Source organism: Eretmochelys imbricata, chromosome 14 (genome assembly GCF_965152235.1).
Source record: "Eretmochelys imbricata isolate rEreImb1 chromosome 14, rEreImb1.hap1, whole genome shotgun sequence".
NCBI classification, from domain to species: Eukaryota; Metazoa; Chordata; order Testudines; family Cheloniidae; genus Eretmochelys; species Eretmochelys imbricata.
The window spans coordinates 48792631-48818478 of NC_135585.1; the positions used below are offsets into that span (position 1 = coordinate 48792631).

The following is a 25848-nucleotide window of genomic DNA, read 5'->3' on the forward strand; positions in this document are numbered from 1 at the left end:
TTCAAAAAGTGAGGGCTTTATAACCATGAAAACACAGACTGTCAACATCCCCTGTCAAAATATGCAAAGTAACTCTCCTTAAGTCAAACCTGAATAAGTTTTCAAGCAGCGTTGTCCTTAATTTCCATATCTGTAATTTTCATTTATTATCAATTGAAATATTTTGCCATTGGTTTGTGTGTATACAGCTATATCAGTAAAAAGCTAATCCTTCCACCCCAGTGATATTAAACTCACAGGCTAAAAGCTTGGTTAAGCTGAAATCCATGTTTTCAAGACCTGATTCTCATTTACAATAAGGGCTGCTCTGGCTCAGCGTAAAGGGGCTGCAGCGTCACCAACTTTCATGATTTTATCATGAGTCTTGCAATATTTGTTGTGTTTGTTGAAGCCCCACCTCCTGGATGCAGGTGATGAGGTGAGGCGCTCGGCTTCTGTTTTCTAAACAAAGGATGTTTCTAGCTCTCTTCCTTGCAGAGAAAAACTTTTAAATATCACCCCAGTAGCTCTCCTTCAGCCTCTTCAACTCCTCCCCCTCCTTCCTGTTTCCTGTCCTTTCAGACTCCCAGCAGCCAGTGCTCCCAATTCTAATCATTACAAGCAACATCTAAACACCACAAGACACTGGAAAGAAAGCAGTTCTACAACTTTAATTCATTTCACTTTCAATGTCCTAATGCTCCAATGTTTGGGTTTCAAACGCTGACCAGGACTCTTGGTCTAAGAAATATTTTCAGTCAGATACAGAGCCTTTAAAAATAAGTTTTAAGTGCTGGAAATAGGGGTACTGGGGATGCAGCACCCCCTGGCTTGAAGTGGTTTCCATCATATACAGGGCCAGCACAGTGGCTACATGATCTCTAGATTATTCTTGGACATGATATTTTTGGAGATCTTTCTGTTTCGTCATGGACTGAACATTTTCACATTATGTGTTGTAACTTGATCTTTCACCCTTAATATAAATGAGCTGATGCTGAGCTACAGGGGTTAAGATGTTTTCCGGAACGAAATATTCTCTAATGTTTCCCTGCAGAAATGTGGAAACAGAAAATGTGGACAGACATTTTCGACTGCAATTGAAATGATTCCACAATTTGCAATTACATGTTGATTCTCCTGATCAGAATCTAGCCTATTGTCATAAAAAGCAACATTTCCAGGGAAACCCTGATTTTCCTGAAGCCACACTTTCAGATGAGAAACATTTCTGTGTGAAAAATGTCAGCTAGCTGTAATTATGGAGGGCTTTAGCTATGGAGGAATAGAGATCTCTAATAGAGATTGTTCAAATTGTTCATGTTTTAAGCATAGGTGCCGACTCCATGGGTGCTCCGGGGCTGGATCACTCACTCAGGGGAAAAAATTAGTGAGTGCTCTGCACCCACTGGCAGCTCCCCGCCCCAGCTCACCTCCACCTCTACTCTGCCTCCTCCCCTGAGCGTCCCTTCCCCGCTTCTCCCCCTAGCTCCCAGCGCTTCCCGCTGCAAAACAGCTGTTTCGCGGAGGCAAGTGCTGGGAGGGAGGGAGAGGAGGGGGAACGCGGCGCCCTTGGGGAAGAGGCGGGGCCGGGACAGGGATTTGGGGAAGGGGTCCAATAGGTGCAGGGAGGAGGTGGAGTTGGGGAGGGACTTTGGGGAAGGGGTTGGAATGGGGGTGGGGCAGGGGTGGAGTCAGGGCGGGGAATGGGGGTTGAGCACCCACCAGCGCCGGGAAAAGTTGGTGCCTATGGTTTTAAAGAAAACTATTTGGATTATTGACTAAGTAATTATAAGTATTGCAGAAAGGGATCTAGGGGTCATAGTGGACTACAAGCTAAATATGAGTGAACAGTGTGACACTGTTGCAAAAAAAGCAAACATGATTCTGGGATGCATTAACAGGAGTGTTGTGAGCAAGATACAAGAGGCCATTCTACCGTTCTACTCTGTATTGATTAGGCATCAACTGGAGTATTGTCTCCAGTTCTGGGCACCACATTTCAAGAAAGATGTGGAAAAATTGGAGAAGGTCCAGAGAAGAGCAACAAAAACGATAAAAGGCCTAGAAAACATGAGCTATGAGGGAAGACTGAAAGAATTGGGCTTGTTTAGTTTAGAAAAGAGAAGACTGAGGGGGGACATGATAGCAGTTTTCAAGTATCTAAAAGGGTGTTACAGGGAGAAGGGAGAAAAATTGTTCTCCTTGAGCTCTGATGATAGGACAAGAAGCAATGGACTTAAATTGCAGCAAGGGAGGTTTAGGTTGGACATTAGGAAAACTTCCTAACTGTCAGGGTGGTGAAACACTGGAATAAATTGCCTAGGGAGGTTCTGGAATCCCCATCACTGGAGATATTTAAGAACAGGTTGGATAGACATCTACCAGGGATAATCTAGATGGTGCTTGATCCTGCTGTGAGGGCAGGGGACTGGACTTGATGATCTCTCAAGGTTGTTATGCCAAGAAAACTACACAGGATCATTTCAGGGGACAAGACAAGAAAATGCCACGTTTATTATAATAACACAATTTGATTTATAACCAATAACTAATATCTTGGGTTCGATGCCTGTGATGGCTAACTGGCCAGGAAAGCCGGGCACAAGGAAGAGCTGGGTCTCTATTGGGCATGCACCGATGCCCTTCCATGTTGGCTGCAGAATGGTACCCTCCAAAGTCTTCCATCTCATCCATCCTTTTTTGTAGGCTTTAGTTTCAATCTAGAGTCTATAGGTCTTGCTGTGTCACGCTGCCTCTAGGTTCGGTGTGATTGATCACCCGTCAATTGCAGACATGACTTTCAGCCTAGGACCTGGCTTTGATGTTTCTTCAATTGTACTTTTGTTCTTTTCTTTTGAGGGTGGACTCCTCTTACTTTGTCAGGGCTGTTGTCCGCATCTTCAGACACTGGGTGTTTACACTTTATTTTATCAGGACAGGCTGGGGCTAGAGGTTGATTCCATCATCCATACATACCTCATTCACACATCTAAACTAAACTAATAAGATTACATTAGGCTTTTGCAAAATGGAGTAAGCATTTTTAAAATGGAGTTTGGGACAAATTAAAATGGAGTTTGAGTTACAATATGGACAAGTGTAAGAAATGGCAAACAGTGAGCAGAAGTTACAATGTTGAAACAGTTCAAGTTTCAGTGATTTAAGCAGCAATTGGATTGAAAGTGAAACTCAATTAACCAGTTACTGGGGTAACCGATTTTATGAATGAATGTTGCAATGCCAGACAGCTACCAGTACGTCGGGAATCAATTTGGAGTGGGCAAATCTACTGTGGGGGTTGCTGAGATGCAAGTAGCCAACATAATCATTGAGCTGCTGCTATCAAAGGTAGTGACTCTGGGAAATGTGCAGGTCACACGAGATGGCTCTGCTGCAATGGGATTCCCTAACTGTGGTGGGGCTATATACGGAATGCATATCCCTATCTTGGAACCGGACCACCAGGGCAGCCAGTACATAAACCGCAAGGGGTACTTTTCAATGGTTCTGCAAGCACTGGTGGATCACAAGGGACATTTCACTAACATCAACGTGGGATGGCCAGGAAAGGTTCATGATGCTCATGTCTTCAGGAACTCTGATCTGTTTCAATGGCTGCAGGAAGGGATTTACGTCCCACACCAGAAAATAACTGTTGGGGATGTTGAAATGCCTACAGTTATCCCTGGGGACCCAGCCTACCCCTTAATGCCCTGGCTCCTGAAACCGTACACAGGCACCTTGGACAGTAGTCAGGAGCTGTTCAACTATAGGCTGAGCAAGTGCAGAATGGTGGTAGAGTGTGCATTTGGATGTTTAAAGGGTCGCTGGCGCAGTTTACTGACTCGCTCAGACCTCAGCGAAACCAATATTCCCATTGTTATTGCTGCTTGCTGTGTGCTCCACAATCTCTGTGAGAGTAAAGGGGGAGACGTTTATGGCAGGGTGGGAGGTTGAGGCCAATCGCCTGGCCACTGAATACGCGCAGCCAGACACCAGGGAGGTTAGAAGAGCACAGCAGGAAGTGGTGCACATGAGAGAAGCTTTGAAAACCAGTTTCATGACTGGCCAGGGTACCGTGTGACACTTCTGTTTGTTTCTCCTTGATGAAAACCCGCCCCCTTGGTTGCCTCTAAATTCCCTGTTAGCCACCCACCCTTCCCCCTTCGATCACAGCTTGCTTGCAAGGGAAATAAAGTCACTATCATTTAAAAAACATGTATTCTTTATTAATTGATTATAAAAATAGGGAGATAACTCACAAGGTAGCCCAGGTGAGGTGTGGGAAGAAGGCAGGAGGGAAGGAAAAGGCCACTTTAAAACTTCTTGAATGACAGCCTTCTGTTGCTTGGGCTGTCCACTGGGGTGAAGTGGTTGGGTGCCCGGAGCCTCCCCACCTCCCTCCCCCCATGTTCTTGGGCATCTGGGTGAGGAGGCTATGGAACTTGGGGAGGAGGGAGGGCAATTAAACAGCGGCTGCAGCAGCAGTCTGTGATCCTGCTGACGTTCATGAACCTCCACCAGACGCTGGAGCATGTCCGTTTGATCCTGCAGTAGCCCCAGCATTGCCTCATGTCTCCTCTGATCTTCCTGCCACCACCTCTCCTCACGTTCATCGGCCACTTTCCTGTACTCTGCTATTGTGTCCCTCCACACATTCTGCTGAGCTCTGTCAGTGCCAGACGACTGCATGAGCTCAGAGAACATTTCATTGCGCGTGCGTTTTCTTCGCCGCCTTATCTGAGATAGCCTTTGGGACGGAGGAGGGAGGCTTGAAACATTGGCAGCTGCTGGAGGGAAAAAAAGGGAGTGAAGTATTTTAAAAGATACATTTTACAGAACAATGGCTATACTCTTCCACGGTGAACTGAACGATTCACATTACAGAGCACATGTGATTTTGGTACGAGGTCGCATTTTGCATCTTCTATTGAGTGCCTGCGGCTTTGGGGTGAGAGATCACACACGCCGCGCCGGGCAGCAGAACTCGGCTTGCAGGCGGCCACGGTAAGCCATAGTTTTTCGGCTTCTGCAACCTTCTGTAGCCAGACAGCCAGCCCCCCCCCCCCCTCAGACCAGCATTGCTGGAAACACAGGAGGAAGCCGGAACAGGGCACTTAACATATACTCCAGCACAGCCTTTGAAGCTGTGAAAGCACAGGTGTGCCTCTGGGGGCAGATACAACGATTAAGCTCACAGCAGGCAGAGGCCCTGTGACAGACATGGCTTTTAGCCCCTACTAACTAGCGTGATGCACACACACCAACATCCTAGTTGGGAAAATATTTACCCTGATAAAAGAAATGTCCAGTAGTCAACACTTATTGTTTCTCTCCCTTGCAAGTGTAAACTACTCTTGCGAAAGCTGGCGTCACCCAGACAGACCAGCCTCAATTTGGCATAAGAAAGGAGAAAGAGAATAAAGGAGTACAGAGGTATAAGTAGGGGACCTACAGCACCATGATTTTTGAGTGCTTTTCACTATCTATCTGCTGGTCAGATAAGTGACAGCCTCCCAAGGCTTCTGCAGCTAAGAGGGTCCCTACGCCTTGTCTCTTATTCGTCTTTCCGCGGAATTGAGTGACCGATCCTGGCTTGGCACCGCTGGAATCGAGAGATGCAAGCAGGGTAAGAAGCACCCACACCTGATCTCCTCTCTTTAGTGTACACATATTTTGAAATAGAGCTCTATACTTTGTTTTCTTTCTTTGGGATTGTGGCTTCAGTTTTGGAACTTGTTTGTGTGTGTAACATCTCTACATTTAAATAAGTAGGCACTAGCAATTTTGTAACCACATGATTAGAATCTAGCTTAATAAATTTTGGTAACCATTTATGCATAAGCCTGACTTGTTTTCTCTGGTTTACTGTAAAGCAGCCAACACAATTAAAGAACCTCAGCCGTTTTGGCTCTAAAGCCTGGCCATTAGGTGAGAGTACTAAGAGCCTAGCGTTGAGTTGTGCCGCCTCCACGGGGCAAACTCTTGGGGCACCTGTCAGTCAATCCTGGCTGCCCGCTGCGAAGGAGCTGTGAGCTCTAGCAGTTAAAGTCACGGGTGTGGAGAGGCTCTTAGTGCTGCCATTGGGGCACCTGTCAGTCAGTATTGACTGCCCGCTGCGAAGGAGCTCTGAGCTCTAGCAGTTAAAGTCACGGGTGGTTAGGACCTTGGGGCATCCGTCAGCCTAGCCCGGGCTGCCCGCCGCGAAGGGACAGTGCGTCCTAGCGGTTAAAGTCACAGATGGTATAAACGGGCATAGCTGGCACCTCACCAAACATCCTTGGCCGTCGGCTAACACCTTCATAACAGCAGCGCCCTCCTCTCCTATACCAAGCAAAGCAGGTTGAGTTGGCCATTTAGTGCTGCGGTTTTCCTGTTAACATGCAGCAGCAAAAACCAAACTAACCCGCCCCGCCATTCAATTTTCTGGGATGATTGCTTTATCTCTCCCCACACTGTGTGGCTGGTATCAGGGAAGATCCCTGCTAGCCAAACATGAACAGCTCAGCGCCAAAGCTCCCCTCTACCTCCACCGCGTGGCTAGCTGTGGGGAGGATTTCCTTTCAGCCACAGGCAAACAGCCCAGTAGGAATGGCCACCTCTCAATGTCGCCTTAATTAAATTCCCCTATTTCAACTAGGTTACCATGAATGATATCACTCTCCTGAGGATAACACAGAGAGATAAAGAATGGATGTTGCTTGAATGCCAGCAAACACTGGGACCATACGCTGCCAGGCTTTGTCATGCAATGATACCAGATTACTTGCTACTAGCATGGCGTGGTAAAGTGTCCTACCATGGAGGACGGAATAAGGCTGCTCTCCCCAGAAACCTTCTGCAAAGGCTTTTAGAGTACCTCCAGGAGAGCTTCATGGAGACGTCTCTGGAGGATTTCCACTCCAACCCCAGACACGTTAACAGACTTTTCCAGGAGCAATACTGGCCACGAATGCATCCCCCGTCCTCAGGGCTACTTAATCATCAAAAAAAGCTTGCTTTTATAACATGTATTATATTTAAAAGGGTAAACTCACCAGAGGTCCCTTCTCTGGCTTGGTTGGGTTGGGAGGGTATTTCAGTCAGGGTGATAAAAAGATCCTGGCTGTCGGGGAGAACGGTGTGCTGTGTGCTCTCCTTAAGCTCATCCTCCTCCTCCTCATTTTCCCCATCTGCAAAATCCTCAGGCATGGAGGAGAGTATCCCATCCTCGGAGTCCACGGACAGGAATGGGGTAGTGGTGGCGGCCCCCCCTAGAATGGCATGCAGCTCAGCGTAGAAGCAGCATGTCTGGGGCTCTGTCCCGGAGCGTCCGTTTGATTCTTTGGTTTTCTGGTACGCTTGTCTGAGCTCCTTAAGTTTCACGCGGCACTGTGTTGCGTCCCTGCTGTAGCCTGTGTCCCTCATGGCCTCGGAGATTTTTTGAAATGTTTTGGCATTTCGTCTTTTGGAACGTTGTTCTGATAGCACGGATTCCTCTCCCCATACAGCGATCAGATCGAGTACGTCCTGTTTGGTCCATGCTGGAGCTCTTTTTCAATTCTGAGACTGCATGGTCACCTGTGCTGATGAACTCGCCTGGGGCGAACAGGAAATGAGTTACAAAAGTTCCTGGGGCTTTTCCTGTACACCTGGCCAGTGCATCCGAGTTCAGAGTGCTGTCCAGAGCGGTCACAATGGTGCACTGTGGGATAGCTCCCAGAGGCCACTACCTTTGAATTGCGTCCACACTAACCCTAATTCGAAACAGCGATGTCGATTTCAGCGCTAATCCCCTCATTGGGGAGGAGTACAGAAATCGGTTTTAAGAGCCCTTTTTTTATGTTGAAAAAATGGCTTCATTGTGTGGACGGGTGCAGGGTTAATTCGATTTAACGCTGCTAAATCCAACATAAACTCGTAGCATAGACCAAGCCTTAGCGATTGGCAGAAAAAGAAGTAGCACTGAGTGGACTTCTAGTCTCTAAAGGTCTTAATTGCTTTATTTTTGAGTGCACTTATATAATTAAAATCATCCATGTTTCTAAGTTACACTTTCCTGATAAAGAGATTTCACTACAGTACTTGTATGAGGTGAATTGAAAAATACTATTTTTGTTTTTGAATGTTTATAGTACAAATATTTGTAATAAAAAATAATATAAAGTGAGCACTCTACACTTTCTATTCTTTGTTGTGAGAAATCAACATATGAGAAAACGCAGAAAAATATCCAAAAACATTTAACAAATTCCAACTGGTATTCTATTGTTTTACAATGTGATTCATTGAGATTAATTTTTCTAACCCCGATGAATTTTTTTGAGTTAATCACGCGAGTTAACTGCAATTAATCAACAGCCCTACTATCTTCTTCCAATATTTTAACAACACCAGTTTACATTTCAAAGTTCTACTCTATATTACTTGGAGTGGCCCCAAATACCATTTACACACTTTTCTAACATGTCTCTAAAGGTTGAATCTGGGTCAATTAGCCTGCAAGGTTCTTAACTCTTTTGGGCCAGGTGTCACAGAAGTTTAGATCGTGTGTGAATTTTCCCGTGTTTAATGAGGTGTGATCTCTGTGTACAACTTTTGCTCAGTCCAAGCACTTATGGAGTCTTGTGGATTCCTTGATGTAGAACAAGGACTCATCAGTTTCTGAAATGTATCCCACAGTCTAAGCCAGGGGTGGCCAAACTACGGGCTGCGGGCCACATCCGGCCTGCCTGAGCGCCCGGTGGGGGAGGCTGCTCCCAGCCCATCCCCTACCTTCCCCACTCTCCCGGAGCCTCAGCGCACCGTGTGGGCAGCGCTCTGAGGGGTGGGGCTGCGTGCTCCTCCGGGAGAGTGGTGCAGCGTGTCTGGCTCCTGCCGGGCCACCAGCAGCGTGGTAAGGGGGCCGGGGCCGGAGGGTTGGATAAGGGGCAGGGAGTCCCAGGGGGGAGTAAGGGGACGGGGGCTGTTGGGGGGGGGCGGTCAGGGGATGGGGTACATGGGGGGGATTGGATAGGTGTGGGAGTCCCGGGGGCCTGTCAGGGGGCAGGGGTGTGGATAGGGGTTGGGGCAGTCAGGGGACAGGGAGAATGGGGGATTGGGAAGGGGGTGGGGTTCTGGGGGGGTGGTTTGGGGCAGGGGCCCCTGGAGGGGGCAGTCAGGGGGTTTAGATAGGGGATAAGGTCCTGGGGGGTGGTTAGGGGTGGGTGGGGGGTCTCTGGAGGGGGCGGTCAGGGGACAAGAAGCAGGAGGGATTGGATGGATCAGGGATACTGAGGGGGGCAGTCAGAAGGCAGGAAGTGGGAGGGGGTCAGATGGAGGCGGGTCCAGGTTGTTTGGGGAGGCACAGCCTTCCTGACGCAGCCCTCCATACAAGTTTTCAACCCCGATGTGGTCCTCGGGCCAAAAAGTTTGCCCACCCCTGGTCTAAGCACTTATCGGACCTCTCTTCAGTGTGGATTGTCTGATGTTTAACAAAGTCTGACCTCTGTATGAAACTTTTTCCACAGTCTAAGCACTTACGGAGTCTCCCTCTTTTGAGGACTGCCTGATAATTAAGAAGCCTTGACCACGGTATGAAAGTTTCTCCATAGTCTGAGCACTTATGGGGTCTCCTGTGTGGATTCTCTGATCTAAAACATGAGCTGAGCTCCTTATAAAACTTTACCCACAGCCTAAGCTCTTAAGGGATCTCTCTTCTCTGTGGATTAGCTGATGTTTAACAAGGTCTGACCTATGTAGGAAACTTTTTCCAGTCTGAGCACTGATGCAGTCTCTCTCCTGTGTGGATCTTCTGAGTGTTATAAGATTCGATCTTTGTGTGAAACTTTTCACATGGTCCAAACACTTATAGGGTCTCTCTCCTGTGTGAATTGCCTAATTTGAAACAAGTTCTGACCTCCATTTAAAAGGTCTTTCACAGGCTAAGCTGTTATGGGGTCACTCCTCTGTGTGAATTCTCTGATGTAAAACAAGGGATGACATCTATTTGAAACATTTTTCCATAGTCTAAGCACTTACGGGGTTCTCTCGTGTGTGTGGATAGCCTGATCTTTAGAAGGGCTAATCTGTTTCTGAAACCTTTCCAAGAGTCTTATGGTCTCCCTCTTGTATGGATTGCTTGATGTTTAACAAGGTGGGACCTATGTATGAAACTTTCCCCACAGTCTAAGCACTTTGGGGGCTCTCTCTGGTGTGGATTGCCTGATGTGTAAGAAGGTTTGACCGCCGTATGAAACTTTTCCCACAGTCCAAGCACTTATGAGGTCTCTCTCCAGTGTGGATTGCCTGATGTTTAACAAGGTCAGACCTCCATATGAAACTTTTTCCACAGATTAAGCACTTATGGGCTCTCTCCCCAGTGTGGATTGCCTGGTGTCTAACAAGGCGGGACCTCTCTATGTAACTTTTTTCACAGATTAAACATTTATGGGGTCTCTCTCCAGTGTGGATTGCCTGATGGTCAAGTACGGTTGACAGCATTATGAAACTTTTTCCACAGTCTAAGCACTTATGGGCTCTCTCCCAGTGTGGATTGCCTGGTGTCTAACAAGGCGGGACCTCTCTATGTAACTTTTTTCACAGATTAAACATTTATGAGGTCTCTCTCCAGTGTGGATTGCCTGATGTTTAACAAGGTGGGACCTCTGTATGAAACTTTTCCCACAGTCTAAGCACTGATGAGGTCTCTCTCCAGTGTGGATTGCCTGATGTTTAACAAGGTGGGACCTCTGTATGAAACTTTTCCCACAGTCTAAGCACTGATGAGGTCTCTCTCCTGTGTGGATTGCCTGATGTCTAACAAGGCAGGATCTCTGTATGAAACTTTTCCCACAGTCTAAGCACTTATGAGGTCTCTCTCCTGTGTGGATTGCCTGATGTTTAAGAAGGTCTGACCTCCGTATAAAACTTTTCCCACAGTCCAAACATTTATGGGATTTCTTTCCTGTGTGGATTAGCTGATGTTTTGCGAGGACTGAACTCTGTATGAAACTTTTTCCACAATCTAAGCATTTATGAGGTCTCTCTCCAGTGTGGACTGCTTGATGTTTAACAAGATCTGACCTCCGTATGAAACTTTTTCCACAGATTAAGCATTTTTGGGCTCTCTCTCCAGTGTGGATTGCCTGATGATCAAGTAGGGTTGATCGCTGTATAAAACTTTTTCCACAATCTAAGCACTTATGAGGTCTCTCTCCAGTGTGGACTGCTTGATGTTTAACAAGGTCTGACCTCCGTATGAAACTTTTCCCACAGTCTAAGCACTTATGAGGTCTCTCTCCAGTGTGGACTGCTTGATGTATAACAAGGTCTGACCTCCGTGTGAAACTTCTCCCACAGTCTAAGCACTTATAGGGTCTCTCTCCTTTGTGGATTGCCTGATGTCTAACAAGGTGTGACCTCCGTATGAAACTTTTTCCACAATCTAAGCACTTATGAGGTCTCTCTCCAGTGTGGACTGCTTGATGTTTAACAAGGTCTGACCTCCGTGTGAAACTTCTCCCACAGTCTAAGCACTTATGGGGTCTCTCTCCGGTGTGGATTGCCTGATGTATAAGAAGGTTTGACCTCCGTATGAAACTTTTCCCACAGTCTAAGCACTTGTGGGGTCTCTTTCCTGTGTGGATTCGATGATGTAAAACAAGTTGTGACCTCCATATGAAACTTTTTCCACAGTTTAAGCACTTATGGGGTCTTCCCACAAAGGTGCCCTGTGATTCCCTGTACCCAGGAATCTCCTGCTGTTGATTCCCCTCCTCGTTTTCACTCACTCTCTCATCACCTGCTGGGACAGAGAGACAATCCAGACAGGAGTCATTTTGCTAGGGAAAAATTAAGAGGAATAGCACCGAGGGAAAACCCAACATAGTAAAGCTGCACAGATGGAGCAATTGGATTCTGCCTCCAAATCCCACCCAAACTTTCACAGAGAAGGAACGTTGGGAAGGAAACACCTGCAAGTAACAGGACACGTGGGAAACAATGTCAGTGATAGCTCCTGACTGCAGCCCTGCCCTGGGTGAGATGAGGAAGGAACTGAGGGAACTTACTGATACCACATTTCTGGGATTCTCAATTTTTTCCTTCATTCCCCAGATGGTTTCTGTGTCAGTCCTCACCTGTGTGGGTGACTCTCGGGATCTCTCTTTCCTCACCGGCCTGGAGATCGGGCACCCACGGCTCTTCCCCTCGTTCCAGTTGGGCGATCAGGTCAGGTTTGGGAAGGGGGAATCCTGTACAGGTGGTCAATTCAGATCAGAGGAGGGTATGGAGGACTGAGAGAGCGTCTGTCAGAAAGGACATTCCGTGGGTGGCACCTGTCCCCGTGCTGTGCTGGGAGAACGTGGAATCCAAAGGGACGGGAACGAGGTCACTGAGCCCCCTCGGGGGAGGCAGATGTCTGGGGAGGTGAGGGGAATTGTGATGCACACCCAGCTCTCGTGTTAAACCCCTGCCTATTTCTAAACCTGCGAAGCCCAGAGCCCTCCACATGACTGGAGCTGTTCCCAAGGAGGAGAGAGAAGAGGGATTCTGTGAGTGACCGAGAAACAACACAGACAGGACAATACAAGAGTTCTTCACCTTGCAAGCTACGGGGCTCTGGTGGGGATGATTTAGTATGTGCCTTAGGTTATGACACCCTGGTCTCATTGGAGTGTGATGAGGGAAGAACCTCAGCGGTGCCAGACACACAAACCCTCCCCACACTCCGCAGCTTCCAATAACCAAGGAGCCACGAATCCCTTACCCAGCGAGGTCACTGTCTCGTAATTCTCCCGCATGACGTCCCTGTAGAGGGCTCTCTGAGCGGGATCCAGCAGAGCCCCCTGCCCCTGGGTGAAATACACAGCCACCTCCTCGAAGGTCACCAGCATCTGGAACAAGAGTTGCCCACTAAGCATCTGCTGCCCCAGCCACAATCCCACTAGTTACGGGGGAGAAGGGTGAGAGAAGCAGATTCCTCCCCCCACCCTGCTCAGAGCAGCCAGGAGGCTCCAGGGGGTGGGGAGAAGGTGAGAACTTCTTATCCCCACCCTCCAGCAGATGGAGCAGGGCAGGCTCTTCACATTTCCCACATACCTGCCAGCAACAGGCTGAGATGGGAGGCAGAGCTCTGAGCCGGAGCTGGGGACAGGGACAGGAATCCCGACAGCTTCCCTTTGAATTTCACAGCAGCCTCTGGCCAGTGGGTCAGGCTCCAGCACTGGGAGTCTGGTCCATTTTCCCAGCCCTGCCCAGGGGGGCTGTTCCCTGTTTCAGAAATGGGGGAATGTTTCCCCCTTCCCCCCTACCCACCAGTGGGCCTGTTCAGAGAATCAGGCCCAGGTCGATCATGTTCCAGCAAGTTTATCACACCCCGTCCCACCCCGGGTGATTAACCCCTCTACGATGCCCCTCCCCCACCACCAAAAGCTCCCTGAAAATCCCCTACCTCAGCTGGCTCCATCACAGCCATTTCCCTGCCCTGTCCCCTGCAAGATGGGACAATCTGGAGCGAAACGTGGACGCGATTCCTCAGCCTGTCGGAGGAGCAGGGAGATTGGGCAGGTTTCATAAGGGGCTGGAGTCCATGTCACTCCCCGATTCCCCCCAGGCTCTCTCCCTGCAGACAGACGCTCTGATTCTATGACTGCCATGCTGGGAACAAACCCAGTTAGCTCATTACCTCCCCGGCCACACCACCAGCCTCACCCTCCCTCCCCCCCTGCTTAGAACTAACCCACCACGTCCCTTCTAAACCTCCCCAGAGCAGCATCTCTGAGCCAAACACTGGAAAAAGAGCAGAATCAAAGGAGTCACTTCAGGGTACTGCCCCACAGTGTATTGTGACCCCCTCTAGCTCTCCCCCGTCTCCCTAAGTGGTGCGGTGCTCAGCAGAGTGAGCAACTGGCTTTTCCTCTCTCAGCTCCTGCCCTTGTTCCCAGGAGAGCTGACTGCCGCGGGGGTGCAGGGAATGAATCTGGGCAGAGCTGGGAACCTCCCTCCCCACTTCCTGCTCCTGCTGCCCCTTCAAGTCTCTCCACTCTCCCTTTTTGTCTTCTTCCCTCGCCCTGGGAGAACTGGCGGCTGCCCCATTGTCTTGGGTCTCTCCATCATCTGCAGGCTCAGGTTCAGGGGCTGGTATGGTCAAAGTGGTTCCAGCCACTGGAGAAAGTGCCCCTGGGCTGGTCTCAGAGGGGTTGATGAAGCGGGATTGTTCTTAATGTTTTCTCTGAATACTGTGTGTGTGCCTCAGTTTCCCCATGTGTTACACAAGTACCAAGCTGGTGGGATACAGGGGTGTGATCATTGCAGAGACCTCTAGAGGGCAGGCGTGATGGCAGAGTGGCTGCTGGGCATAGAGAATGGCCAAAATTCTCTATCCTGGCAAGTGATGGCCAGAGCTCATCCTCTGCAAGGAGCCAGCCGAAGATGTTGGAGAACAAAGAGAGAGGGGGAGGCCAGGTGACCTGTTTTCCTGGGAAAGAGAGAAAGCATGGGGGAGGGGCAGCTGGGTGTCAGTGAGGATGGGGGGCTGGAAGCGGCTCAGTCTCCTGGTTTGGGACTCAGCGGGGAGAGCCCAGGACTCAAGACTCTGGATTCCCCCCAAGCCAGACGTTGCCGAACGCTCTTGATTTCTGTGCTAACAAGCTCTGTTCTGTGCCGCCTTCCCAGCGACCAATAAACCCTTCTGTTTTCCAAGCTGGCTGAGAGTCACAGTTGACTGCGGAGGTGGGGTGCACGGCCCCTGTGAGGAGCATGTCAGGCTTCTCCTTCGGCTGCCCCTGGGGTTCAGACTGGGGCTATGCGCCCTCCATGGGCTCTGGGGCTGGAGAGGCTGGGGCCACATGCTCAGTGGGGGGGATGTTGGGGGTGCTCAGGGGTTAGGGTCCTGTCCCTACAATGCGAGGAGGGCTCACCCCCCACCAGCTGTACCCATTGTTATCCCCAGCTCCTAGTCCCAGGCAGGGGGCCTGAAACAATCTGTAGGGAGGGGGAAGCACTGAGAGCCATTGAACCAAACTGTAAAGCCTGGATAGGATGGAAACCCCTTCAAGCCAGGGGGTGCGGCAGGGCCCCGCTAGCCTAGATCCAGAGCCTGTGCTGCCCCCCCCCCCGCCCCGATTGTGCCCCTGGGCCCCCCTCCTTCCCTGGCCCAGGATCGGGCACCCACCCTGCATCCAGTTTGGCCCCGGCCCACCTTCTGCCCCTCCCTATTTGCCCCCCTCACAACTCCCTGAGCTGCAGCCTCCGTCCGCACCAGCCCGGCCAGGGGCAGGGAAACAAAGCAGCAAGTGGGGGGGGGGGGCGTGATCCTGCCCCCGCCCAGCACACGCCGGGAGCTGCGGCAGCTTTCCCGGGCCCGGGGCAGGGAATCGCAGCCGGCTCCGCGGGGAGCAGCCCGGGGCCAAACCCGCCCCCTGCAGCCCGGGGGTGACGGGGGGGGCGGGTCTCTCTTACCTTCCCTCCGAGCGGGGCCCCCGGGGCAGGAGCCGGGCCGGGAAGGGGCCCTGGCCGGGCTGGGGGCTCTGCCCTGGGAGAGGCTCCCGGGGAGCAGCGGGCAGGGCCCGGCTGGAGGTTCCCCTCTCCCGGCTGCAGCCCGGGCTCCGGGCTCCCAGCACCAGCCGCCGGGGCGCGGGGATCTCGCCGGGAGCCAGAGTCCACGCAGCGGCTGCGAGTCACTTCCTGGGCCGGGCCTGAGCCCCGCGATCCTCCCCCCAGAGCCGCCCCCCAGCCGCTCCTGGGTCCTAGCGATCAACCCACGGCAATGCAGCATCTCTGTGCCCCGCTTCTGTTACACTCACAGGCTCTAAGGTCAGAAGGGCCCCTCATGAGCATCGAGCCCAGGGGTTCTCACGGCCACATTTTTGGTGGCCTCAGAGTGTGGCCAGCTCTGACACTTTTCCCTAAAATATTGAATGAACTTTAGGGGAAGCCAGTAAACATGCAGGGAGGTAAGTGGGGAAATGGTCCCATTACTGTGGGGAACTTTCCTGACTTTACCCCCCACTGCTGTGGAATCAAACAGCAGAAGGATCTGAGTCCTCGCTCCCTCTTCCCTCACCCAGAGCCTGCCTCACCTTGAGGGCTCCCCTTCCACTCTCCTGTGTGGTAAAGTCCTTATAACCCCGACAAGGCTGGGCCCAGGCTTCCTGGGGGGCTCGGCCCCCAACCTTGGTGTGACCATGCAGGACACGCGCTGGAGCGTGCCCACTCCAGGGTACTTTCTCTGCTCTGGACGCTTTCCTGACCTCCTCCCTGACCATTGTCTATACTCCAGAACAAATGCAATTTACTAAACAGCAACTAATTAAAAAAATAATCAGGAAACAATGAGAAAGGCGAAAGGAAAACACTTAGCCCCACTCTGTGGGCACGGGGGCAGTTCACAGTCCGTCCCTCCCACGTCCCAGGCCTCCTGCCCAGGCCCTGGCTGTGCTGCAGGGATGCCGCGGGTCAGCCACGTGCTCTGGCAGTGGCCACACGCCCTCAGGCTCTAGGTGACAGGACCTTTTTCCCGGTGTCCCCGGAAAGGTGCAAATCCAGAGGACAAATAAAAAGCCCCCACACTTGGTAATCTCTGTAACTGATTGGGGGGAGGGGAGCAGGGGGTTGGACTCATGATCTTTGAGCACTTCTGGCTGCTGACCTAGTTCTGTCCCTGCCCTCCCGCTGGGTTCCACGGGACGGAGGCCTTGATCTGGTGTTATACCAATAAAATAAAAACCAACAGGATCTTATTAAAGGGAAAAAGGCAAAATACCACATTTATTGTGAATACAGAAAGAATCATAGTAAGCAGTTAGTTATAGCTATAACATTCCATTCAGTCTCATATTTATTCACACATTCATTCATACAAACACACACACAGGTTCTGCAAGGTTGTTATCATAGTTACCAGCCTTAGAGTTGCTCATGCCAAGCCACTGGCCAGGTGGCCTGGACATGAGGAGGGAGCAGGGCCTTGTCAGATGCTCATCTGATGCTCCTGGAAGTTGGTTTGCAGAATCAGACGCCAAAGTTCTCACTTTTTAGAGTCTATATTCATAGGAATTTCTTCCTATGCCAGTCTATTGGAATTGCTTCATCATGCTGTTGCTGAATCAATCAGCAGATAGCACATTCCTGACGGCTCCCTGCTGCTAGATGTTATCTTGTTCTTTGGTTCTCCCATTCTTGAGGCTGTTGGGTGGATTCCAGTCTGCCCTCCGGGGGTCCTCTGGTTATTTCCACTTGACGCCTTCTTCAGCCGATGGACATTGGATTCTTAGGCTGGCACCGCCCTGATCATTCAGTTATTATCCACACCAAGCATCCATCCACATACATCCTCTATCTCTATTTTAATCACAATTGTTAATACAACAAAAGGGCGGGGAGTCTCTGGGTGCTGTTTCTGTTGTTACAGAGTATTGCTTTGAGTCTCTCTCTCTGTGAATTGCTTTGAGAACAGACTCTGTCTTAGAATGTACTAACGCAATTAGCAGCTTGCAAGTTTCACACATAGAGGGAGAGAAACAGTACCAAAAACCAAGAGACCTCTTAATTAGTAATACCCTGGAATTTAAACTATGGGGAATCAAACTCATTTGTGATTTTAATACAGAACTTCTTTAATATGATCCAACACTGGAACACCGCCGGGGGGCAGGGGAAATGCCAGTACGATGGGGATGACTTCATCAGCTTCCACGTCCAGCTTTGGGTCTCTTATCCCTGTCTGTATCCCATCTCCCACCCTCCCGGAGCCATGGCCCGGCTCCCGGCCCCACCTCGAGGGGGTAGAAGGGCACAGAGAGGGATAAGGGGGAGGCAGTGTAGCTCTAAAAATCGCTCCACTGGGCCCAGAGCAATTCCAGCCTCTCCACCTGTGCTTTGCCGGGATAAACCCGTCATGATGGCAGCCGGGATGCTGGGCAGATGCCCATGTTGTGAACTCCTTAACAGGTTACCAGTAGAATTGTAACAGGTGAAAGGGTTACTTTTTACATGCTATTTTCATCCCTAGTCTGGACACCTGCCTTGCAGCTTCTGAGCCCTCAGGCAGAAGCCTCCACAAACCCCCAAAGCTTCCCTGACTATTTGGAATGATTTTAGAGTAGGGGTGCGGTGCCCCGCCCCCGAATCCCATTGCGGTGGGGCCAGAAGCAGGGCCACGGCTTCAGGAGGGGGGCGTCGGGATGCAGACAGGGGTAAGGGGCCTGAGGCTGAATGTGGAAGATGATGAAGTTATCCCCGTCATACTGGCATTTCCCCCGCCCCTCGTGGGTGTCCCAGTCCATGGCCTGCACCCCATGGAACCCTGGGGGGCAGGGACAGAACTTGGTCAGCAGCCAGAAGTGCTGAAAGATCACGAGTCTGCCCCACTTCCCCCCCCCCATCAGTTTACAGAGATTACCAAGTGGGGGGGGGCTTTTTATTTGTCCTCTGGTTTGCACCTTTCCGGGGACACTGGGAAGAAAAGTCCTGTCACCGAGAGCCTGAGGGCGTGTGGCCACCACCAGAGCACCTGTCTGACCCGCAGCATCCCTGCAGCACAGCCAGGGCCTGGGCTGCAGGCCTGGGACGTGGGAGGGACAGACTGTGAACTGTCCGGGCATCCCAGAGATGCTGTTTGTGCTTCCCCAGAGCCCATAGAGTGGGGCTAAGTGTTTTCCTTTCACCTTTCTCATTGCTTCCTGATTGTTTTAAATTACTTGCTGGTTAGTAAATTGCACTTGTTCTGGGGCATAGACAATGGTCAGGGAAGAGATCAGGGAAGCATCCAGAGCGGAGAAAGTACCCAGAGTGGGTTTGCTCTAACCTGTGTCCTGAGTGGTCATAACCAGGTCAGGGGGCCGAGCCCTTCAGGAAGCCTGGGCCCTGCCTGGTCGGGGTTATAAGGACTTTGCCGCACAGGAGAGTGGAAGGGGAGTGTCATAAATATAAAGGGAAGGGTAAACACCTTTAAAATCCCTCCTGGCCAGAGGAAAAACCCTTTCACCTGTAAAGGGTTAAGAAGCTAGGATCACCTCGCTGGCACCTGACCAAAATGACCAATGAGGAGACAAGGTACTTTCAAAGCTGGAGGGGGGGAGAAACAAAGTTTCTCTCTGTCTGTGTGTTGCTTTTGCCCAGACCAGAGCAGGAATGCAAGTCAGATCTCCTGTAAAGAGTTAATAAGCAATCTAGTTAGATATGCCTTAGATTGTGTTTTGTTTAAATGGCTGATAAAATAAGTTGTGCTGAATGGAATGTATACTCCTGTTTTTGAGTCTTTTTGTAACTTAAGGTTTTGCCTAAAGGGATTCTCTATGTTTTGAATCTGATTACCCTGTAAGGTATTTACCATCCTGATTTTACAGAGGTGATTCTTTTACTTTTTTTCTTCAATTAAAATTCTTCTTTTAAGAACCTGATTGCTTTTTCATTGTTCTTAAGATCCAAGGGTTTGGGTCTGTGGTCACCTATGCAAATTGGTGAGGATTTTTATCAAGCCTTCCCCAGGAAAGGGAGCATAGGGCTTGGAAGGATTGGGGGGAAAGACGTTTCCAAGCGGGCTCTTTCCCGGTTATATATTTGTTAAATGCTTGGTGGTGGCAGCAATAAAGTCCAAGGGCAAAAGGTAAAATAGTTTGTACTTTGGGGAAGTTTTAACCTCAGCTGGTAAAAATAAGCTTAGGGGGTTTTTCATGCAGGTCCCCACATCTGTACCCTAGAGTTCAGAGTGGGGAAGGAACCTTGATAGGAGCCCTCAAGGTGAGGCAGGCTCTGGGTGAAGGGAGTGGGAGCGAGGACTCAGATCCTTCTGCTATTCGATTCCACCCAGGAGGTGTTTAAGTTAGGAAAGTTCCCCACAATAGCGGGACCATTTCCCCACTTACCTCTGCGCATGTTTAGTGGTTTCCCCTAAAGTTCATTCAGTATTTTAGAAAAATGTGTCACCCATTCCCCACACTAGATGGAAGAAGGTCCCTCCCTTCTGTCCTCAGTACATCTGCTGAAGCCACTGCCCTTCACCCTGCCCTTATTAGCAGTAAAAATCTGCTGACTGCTATTTACAGGGGTTAAAAAGGGGCAAAGGGGGCAAAATGGAGCAGGGGGGTGGCCAGGGTCTGAGCAGGGGGTGGAAATTGACTGATGGGGGGTCAAGCAGCTGGAGGCAGCATTAGGAGAGGGGCTAAAAGGCAAAATCAGGGCTGGGGGGGTGGAGCAGGAGTTAAGCTTGGGGTGAGGTGCTGGCAGAGGGTGACAGAGGGCAAAACTCGGCACAGGCGGGGGCACGGGGGGTAACAGTTACCCCAGTGGGACTGAGACACCAGTGCTTGCAAAAATGTTGGGAGGCAAAGGGGCTTTTTAATTTCCCCTCCCACAGACAGCACCTCTCAGCATGGGCTTCCCGGGGCTGGGTTCTTAAAGGCACAGGCATCCCAATGCCTAGTCAGTGCCGCTCCTCTTGGTCTGATCTAACCCACTGAGTCTATGTCTACACGAGAAAGTTCAAAGCGCTGCCGTGGGTGCCAGTGCTCCTGGTAATCCACCTCGACGAGGGGATTAGCTCCGAGCACCGGGAGCCGAGCCTGTCCACACGAGCGCTTTAAAGAGCTCACACTTGCTGCGCTCAGGGGGGTGATTTTCACCCTCCTGAGCCAGCAAGTTAGAGCACTTTAATTTGTCAGTGTAAATAATCCCTGAGACTTAATTCAGTGAAACATTTTACATATATCCCCTCAGAAACAAAGAATCCCTTATCACTGTATCTGATTGCATAGAGTCTCCTCGCAGTTGTCTTGTCTGTTGCTGGGATTCCCTGAATTCCCTGAATTTTTAAATTTAATTTTTTTTCTTCTCAGTTTAGAGCTCACTGAATTTCTGGCCTAGTGTCAAAACTTTTGGAGTCCAGCCACCAATGGGGATTGCATTGTTGCAACTGTTATTTTGCCTCTCAGTCTAGCCCTGAGTGTTTTTCCTCGTGCCACTGTGTACAACTTGATTCTCAAATATTGAATAAAGGCAGTATATTAGCTCATATAATGTCTTTCTCCCTGGAAAAAAATCTATTGTAATGACTGCCATCATGGGTCAGACCAATAGTCCGCCTAATCTAGTATCCTGTCTTGTGAGAGTGATAGTGATGTGCCCCATGAGGGTTAATGTGTATACAGGGCCTTGTACCGTACAGGGCCTTGTACCATCCAGAAACATATGCAGCTGCGATAGGTCCTACTTTGCTAAAAGAGGCCATCTGATGTAGGATTCATACAAGGTTTATGCGCTTGGCAACATTCAGGGCACACCTGGATTGTTGTGCTGGACCTGTGCACACACAGCTCCTTTCAAGGGCATCAACCTTGGAATCTCGCCCAGATGACATGAACCGTGGGAAGCCTCCCAGGACTGGGCTCAAGGCCCGAGAGCAAGGAATGCGGTAGATAGAAACTGGTAAATAAGAATGTTAAACAAAGCCAGTGTATTTCTTTTATCTGTTGGAGAATGTAATGCGCAGGGGGAGAGAAAGAATAAAGGGGAAGGTGAAATGCTGACAGGCAGAAGCCCGTTAGCAGACCAGCCGCTTGCTTTCTAAAAGCTCTGTGCTGTCTTGTCATTGAACTGCCACAACTGGCGCCCAACGTGGGGCCCTCAGCACTCACCTTGCCCGGCAAGGGTTTCAGACGCGTCACTCATCCGCTTCGCGGATCCCGGTGAGTATTTTTCGTTGTGGTAGGCATGGGAAGCTCCCTCTCTGCTTTGCAAGTGCAACACCGCAGTGAGCTACAGCATTTGCTGCGTAAGGCTCAGCATGACTGTCCCACTCGAGAACTCACTCTCCTGCTACAGGAGGTGAGTGCCCAATGCCCGTGGTACCCTGAAGCTGGAACCCTTAAGCTAGCGGACTGGGAGCGGTTGGGCCAGACATTGCACAAAGAGCCTCGGGCGCCCGCGCAGGCTCTACATGCCTGGCATCTCTGCCGCGACGCGATACAGCGTGTCGCCTCGGACAGGCCCTCCCTCGCGAGGCTGGTGCTCTCGCCACGCCCGTCCGCTCCTGCAGCCATCCCCCCTCCTGGCAATGCGACACAGCGTGTCGCCTCGGAAAGGCCCACTCCCGCACCAACAGAGGGGCTGCCGATCCCGCCACCCCGTCCGCTCCTGCAGCCATCCCTCCCCCTGCTTCGCCCCCAGTGCCTCTATTACCACCACCTCCCTGGCCTTCCCCACCGGAGCCGGTGTGTGATCACCCTCCCGCCGTGGGGCCCCGTGCTCCGGAGCCCCCCGTGGGGTCGTCCGTGACTGCTCAGCGGCTTTCGCTGGTGCAACAAATGGTTCACGCAGCGAAGACTCGCTCAGATCTTACAGCAGAGGAGCTGGCTGATCTGGTCTCAGTTTGTCCGGTGACCTGGCAGGATGATGGCCAGAGCAACCAGGTTGCAAACTGGGTCAGTTTGCCCTACTCGGTGGTCAGAGACGTAAAGAAAGCGATTCGCGAGTTCGGCCTCACTAGCACGTATGTAAGTGGTCTCATTGAAGGGCTAGGTACTGGGTACACCCTGATCCCTGAAGATTGGAAGGCACTGTTGCGCATGATGCTGACGCCCAGTCAGTATGTTATTTGGCTTAGTGAGTATTGGAAGATGGCGGAACGCCAAGCCCAGGTATATAGAGAGCAAGGTGTCATTTATGAGCATTTGGCAGAGGAGGGCCTGTTTGCTACTGTTCAAATGCAGTCTCAACTCCCTCAGGCCGTCTTCCCCATTATTCCTACCTGTGCCCAGCATGCTTTCCGGAAGGTCCTGGATTCAGGCAAGCCTACCAAAAGCTTTGCCAGTATCCGTCAAGGTGCATCAGAGTCCTTTACGGATTTTACCAACAGATTGCAGGAGGCTATCCTCCAACAGGTGGATAACCCTGCGGCAGCTCAGGAGATCCTGTTAAAAATGGCGGTTGAAAATGCGAACGAGGATTGCCGCCGTGCTCTCCAGGTGGCACAAGCCGCTGGCATTCTAGAGCTGTCGGACATGCTGCGGGTGTGCCAAAACATCGGCACACAAGCACATAAAGCTGGGGTTATGGCCGCCGCCCTGCGGAAAAGCGGGAAGGAGGGGAAGCGTTGTTACCGCTGTGGTAAGGAGGGTCACTTTCAGCGGGAGTGCCGCTCATCGACAGCGCCTGCCCACCCCTCAAAGAAGTGCCCCAAGTGTTGGAAGGGCTATCACTGGGCTAATCAGTGTCGTAGCGGGTCGGGAAACCGCATGACGGGTTCCCCCCGAACCCAGGGCCAAACAGGGGTGTTTCCCACTCAGACAACTGTTCCTCTGCTTTAAAACCCATAGACTCCATGAAGGCGGCGACTGCCGGAAGTGCAGGGCTTGATTTGATTATGCAGGAGGACGCTGATTTTCAGTTGCCGGGGGAGGTTTGTGCCATACCTACCCAGGTGACGGGACCTCTCCCTGCCGGATTTGTGGGTCTTGTTCTCCCTTGCTCACACGCTGGGAAACAGGGCTTTTTTGTCATCCCAGGGGTCATTGATGGCGATTACAACGGCGTTATTAAGGTTCAGGTGTGGACCCATCTTCCGCAGTCGCTCCCGCATGGACAGTCAATTGCGCAATTGATTTTAGTCCCCTATCAGGTGCCAGCTGCAGAGGATCGAGCCCGGGGCGGAGGCGGCTTTGGATCGACGCTGGCTCAGTCGCCATCTCACAACACGTCCTCTCCACTTGTTGCTCTAACAATGTCGGTCCACCCCTCGAAACCTCAGTTAACACTTCTCTTAAATAATGTTCCTTTTACAGGGCTGGTGGACATTGGAGCTGACGTTACGGTGATTCGTGATCCGGAGTGGCCGGTCGGTTGGCCAACAGTTCCTTCTAAAGAGTTGTGGGGGATCGGGGGTAGCAAACCCGGGCGCCAAAGTTTGTCTTGGGTCACGGTCTCCAAACCAGGAGGCCGTGCCCTTGCTACAATCCGCCTTTTTGTACTCCCTGTCCACCTCAATATTTGGGGCCCTGACTTACTTACAAAGCTGGACACCACCCTCGATATTAATATATAATGGCCCGAAATCCTCCCTCACCCACCTTGCCATCCGCAGTACCATTAGTATGGCAATCCTTAGAGCCCATACGGATTGACCAGTGGCCCCTCCCCCTAGAAAAGCTGAAAGCGCTTCATTCACTTGTACAATAATATTTGCATGCACAGCGCTTGGAGAGCTTTACTAGTCCTTGGAATTAGCTGCTGCTACTTTGGCCTTTTAACTTTTTGCTGATTGTCCCTTTAATTTGATCGTGGACACGCATTATGTTTATCAGGTAATTGATCATTTACCCCTTGCCCTCATTACCCCTCAGGTCGATGCAGACCTTCTTCGCCTGTTTTTGTCCTTACAGTATCTCCTGACCACTCGTAATTTCCCTTATTTTGTTGCTCATATTCGCAGTCATACCCCTCTGCCTGGGCTACTTACTGAAGGCAATGCGCGCGCCGATCGCGCGTTACGTGGTCAGGTAAATTCCCTTTTTTCTGACCCCATTGAAAGCCATGCCTTTTTTCATCAGTCTGCCTCTGTTTTGGCCCGGCAGTTTCATATTCCTGCTGACCATGCACGTTCTATTGTTCGTTCTTGCCCCCACCATGCCGCTGCTGCCCCTACCTTTTTTTATGCCGTTAACCCCAGAGGCACCGCAGCGAATCAGCTGTGGCAAATGGATGTTACTCACGTGCCACAATTCCGTCCCTATTCGTTTTTACATGTTTCCATTGATACCTATTCAGGATTCCTCTGGGTGACCCCACAGCGTGGGGAAGCCACTCCCAAAGTTATGCACCATTTGCTAGCCTGTTTTGCTGTTATGGGTCGCCCGAGCCAGAAAATATAGATAATGCCCCAGCCTACTGCTCCACAGCCCTTTCCTCCTTTTGTGTCCAATGGGACGTCCATCTCACACACAGGATCCCTTATAATTCCATGGGCCAAGCCATTGTTGAATGTGCAAATCACACGCTAAAAACCTTGCTCGACAAACAATTAAAACAAGGGGAGCTGCGTCTCCGAACCTTAGGAGACATTCAGCAACAATTGCGTATCCTTTTGTTCACTTTAAATAATTTAACGCTGAACGCAGATCAGCAGACCCCCACGGATCGGCATTTTCACAAATCCGAGGTACTGGAAAGACCGCGTGTCTATTACCATCAGCTGCCCGATCCGCAATGGTTGGGCCCAGTGCCTCTAATTACTTGGGGTTGGGGATATGCTGCTGTGTCTCTCCCTGCAGGACTGTTGTGGGTTCCGGCCCGGTGTGTGCGACCGGCACTGAAACAGCATGGCGTGGCACCAGAGGCTGTCGAACCCCATACCGGAGTTTTAGCTGACCTCGGAGTAGAACGCGGTGCCTCCTGGGTCGACAACGGCAGGACGGAAACGGAGGAGGCGTAGCGTCCCAAGCCAGCCCGTGACATGGGGAGCAGTAAAAGCATTGGTCGCCGCGGCTCAACGAAGACTGGCAGCAAACCAACAGCCAGAGACTTCTGAGACTTTGTTTGTGGCAATTCTTGCCCAAATTACTGCTAATTCTGTATTGATTGTATGCCTTTTGTGCCTGCTATTTCCTGTAGGGGTTGGCTCGGGAGCGCTTTCTCCGTTACGAGCCCGAATGACATATAACCTATGGGAAAGATTGGCTACAATAGCAAATGTTACCCACTTTTGTTTATTTGATTTTGTAGCAGCTGAAGAATTGTTAGGTACGTATCTTATTCCAGTATGTCATCACCCTGAGGAAATCGGAAATGAGATGATGCTCGCTGCTTACGCGAACCTCTCTTCCCAGTACTCTAGCATGGCTAATTGGGGCCCGGCCAATTACACTTTACCTTCTTAAGCTCATTTTTTGCTGTTGCTGTGTGCAATGTATCTCC

The 25848-nt window shown here is 50.7% G+C and overlaps 2 protein-coding genes across 2 annotated transcripts in view; one reads left to right on the forward strand and one right to left on the reverse strand.

Moving 5' to 3' along the window:
- Positions 1-25848, forward strand: part of LOC144275169 (uncharacterized) — a 48245-nt gene that overhangs the window by 13830 nt on the left and 8567 nt on the right. The gene's annotated exons all lie outside the window — the stretch shown is intronic.
- On the reverse strand, positions 9511-13608 carry LOC144274640 (uncharacterized). Its single transcript, XM_077833624.1, is given in 6 exon segments — positions 9511-10152; positions 10155-10484; positions 10487-11746; positions 12081-12194; positions 12710-12836; positions 13394-13608. Coding segments are annotated over 6 exon segments (2052 nt in total). The 5' UTR covers positions 13517-13608; the 3' UTR covers positions 9511-10054.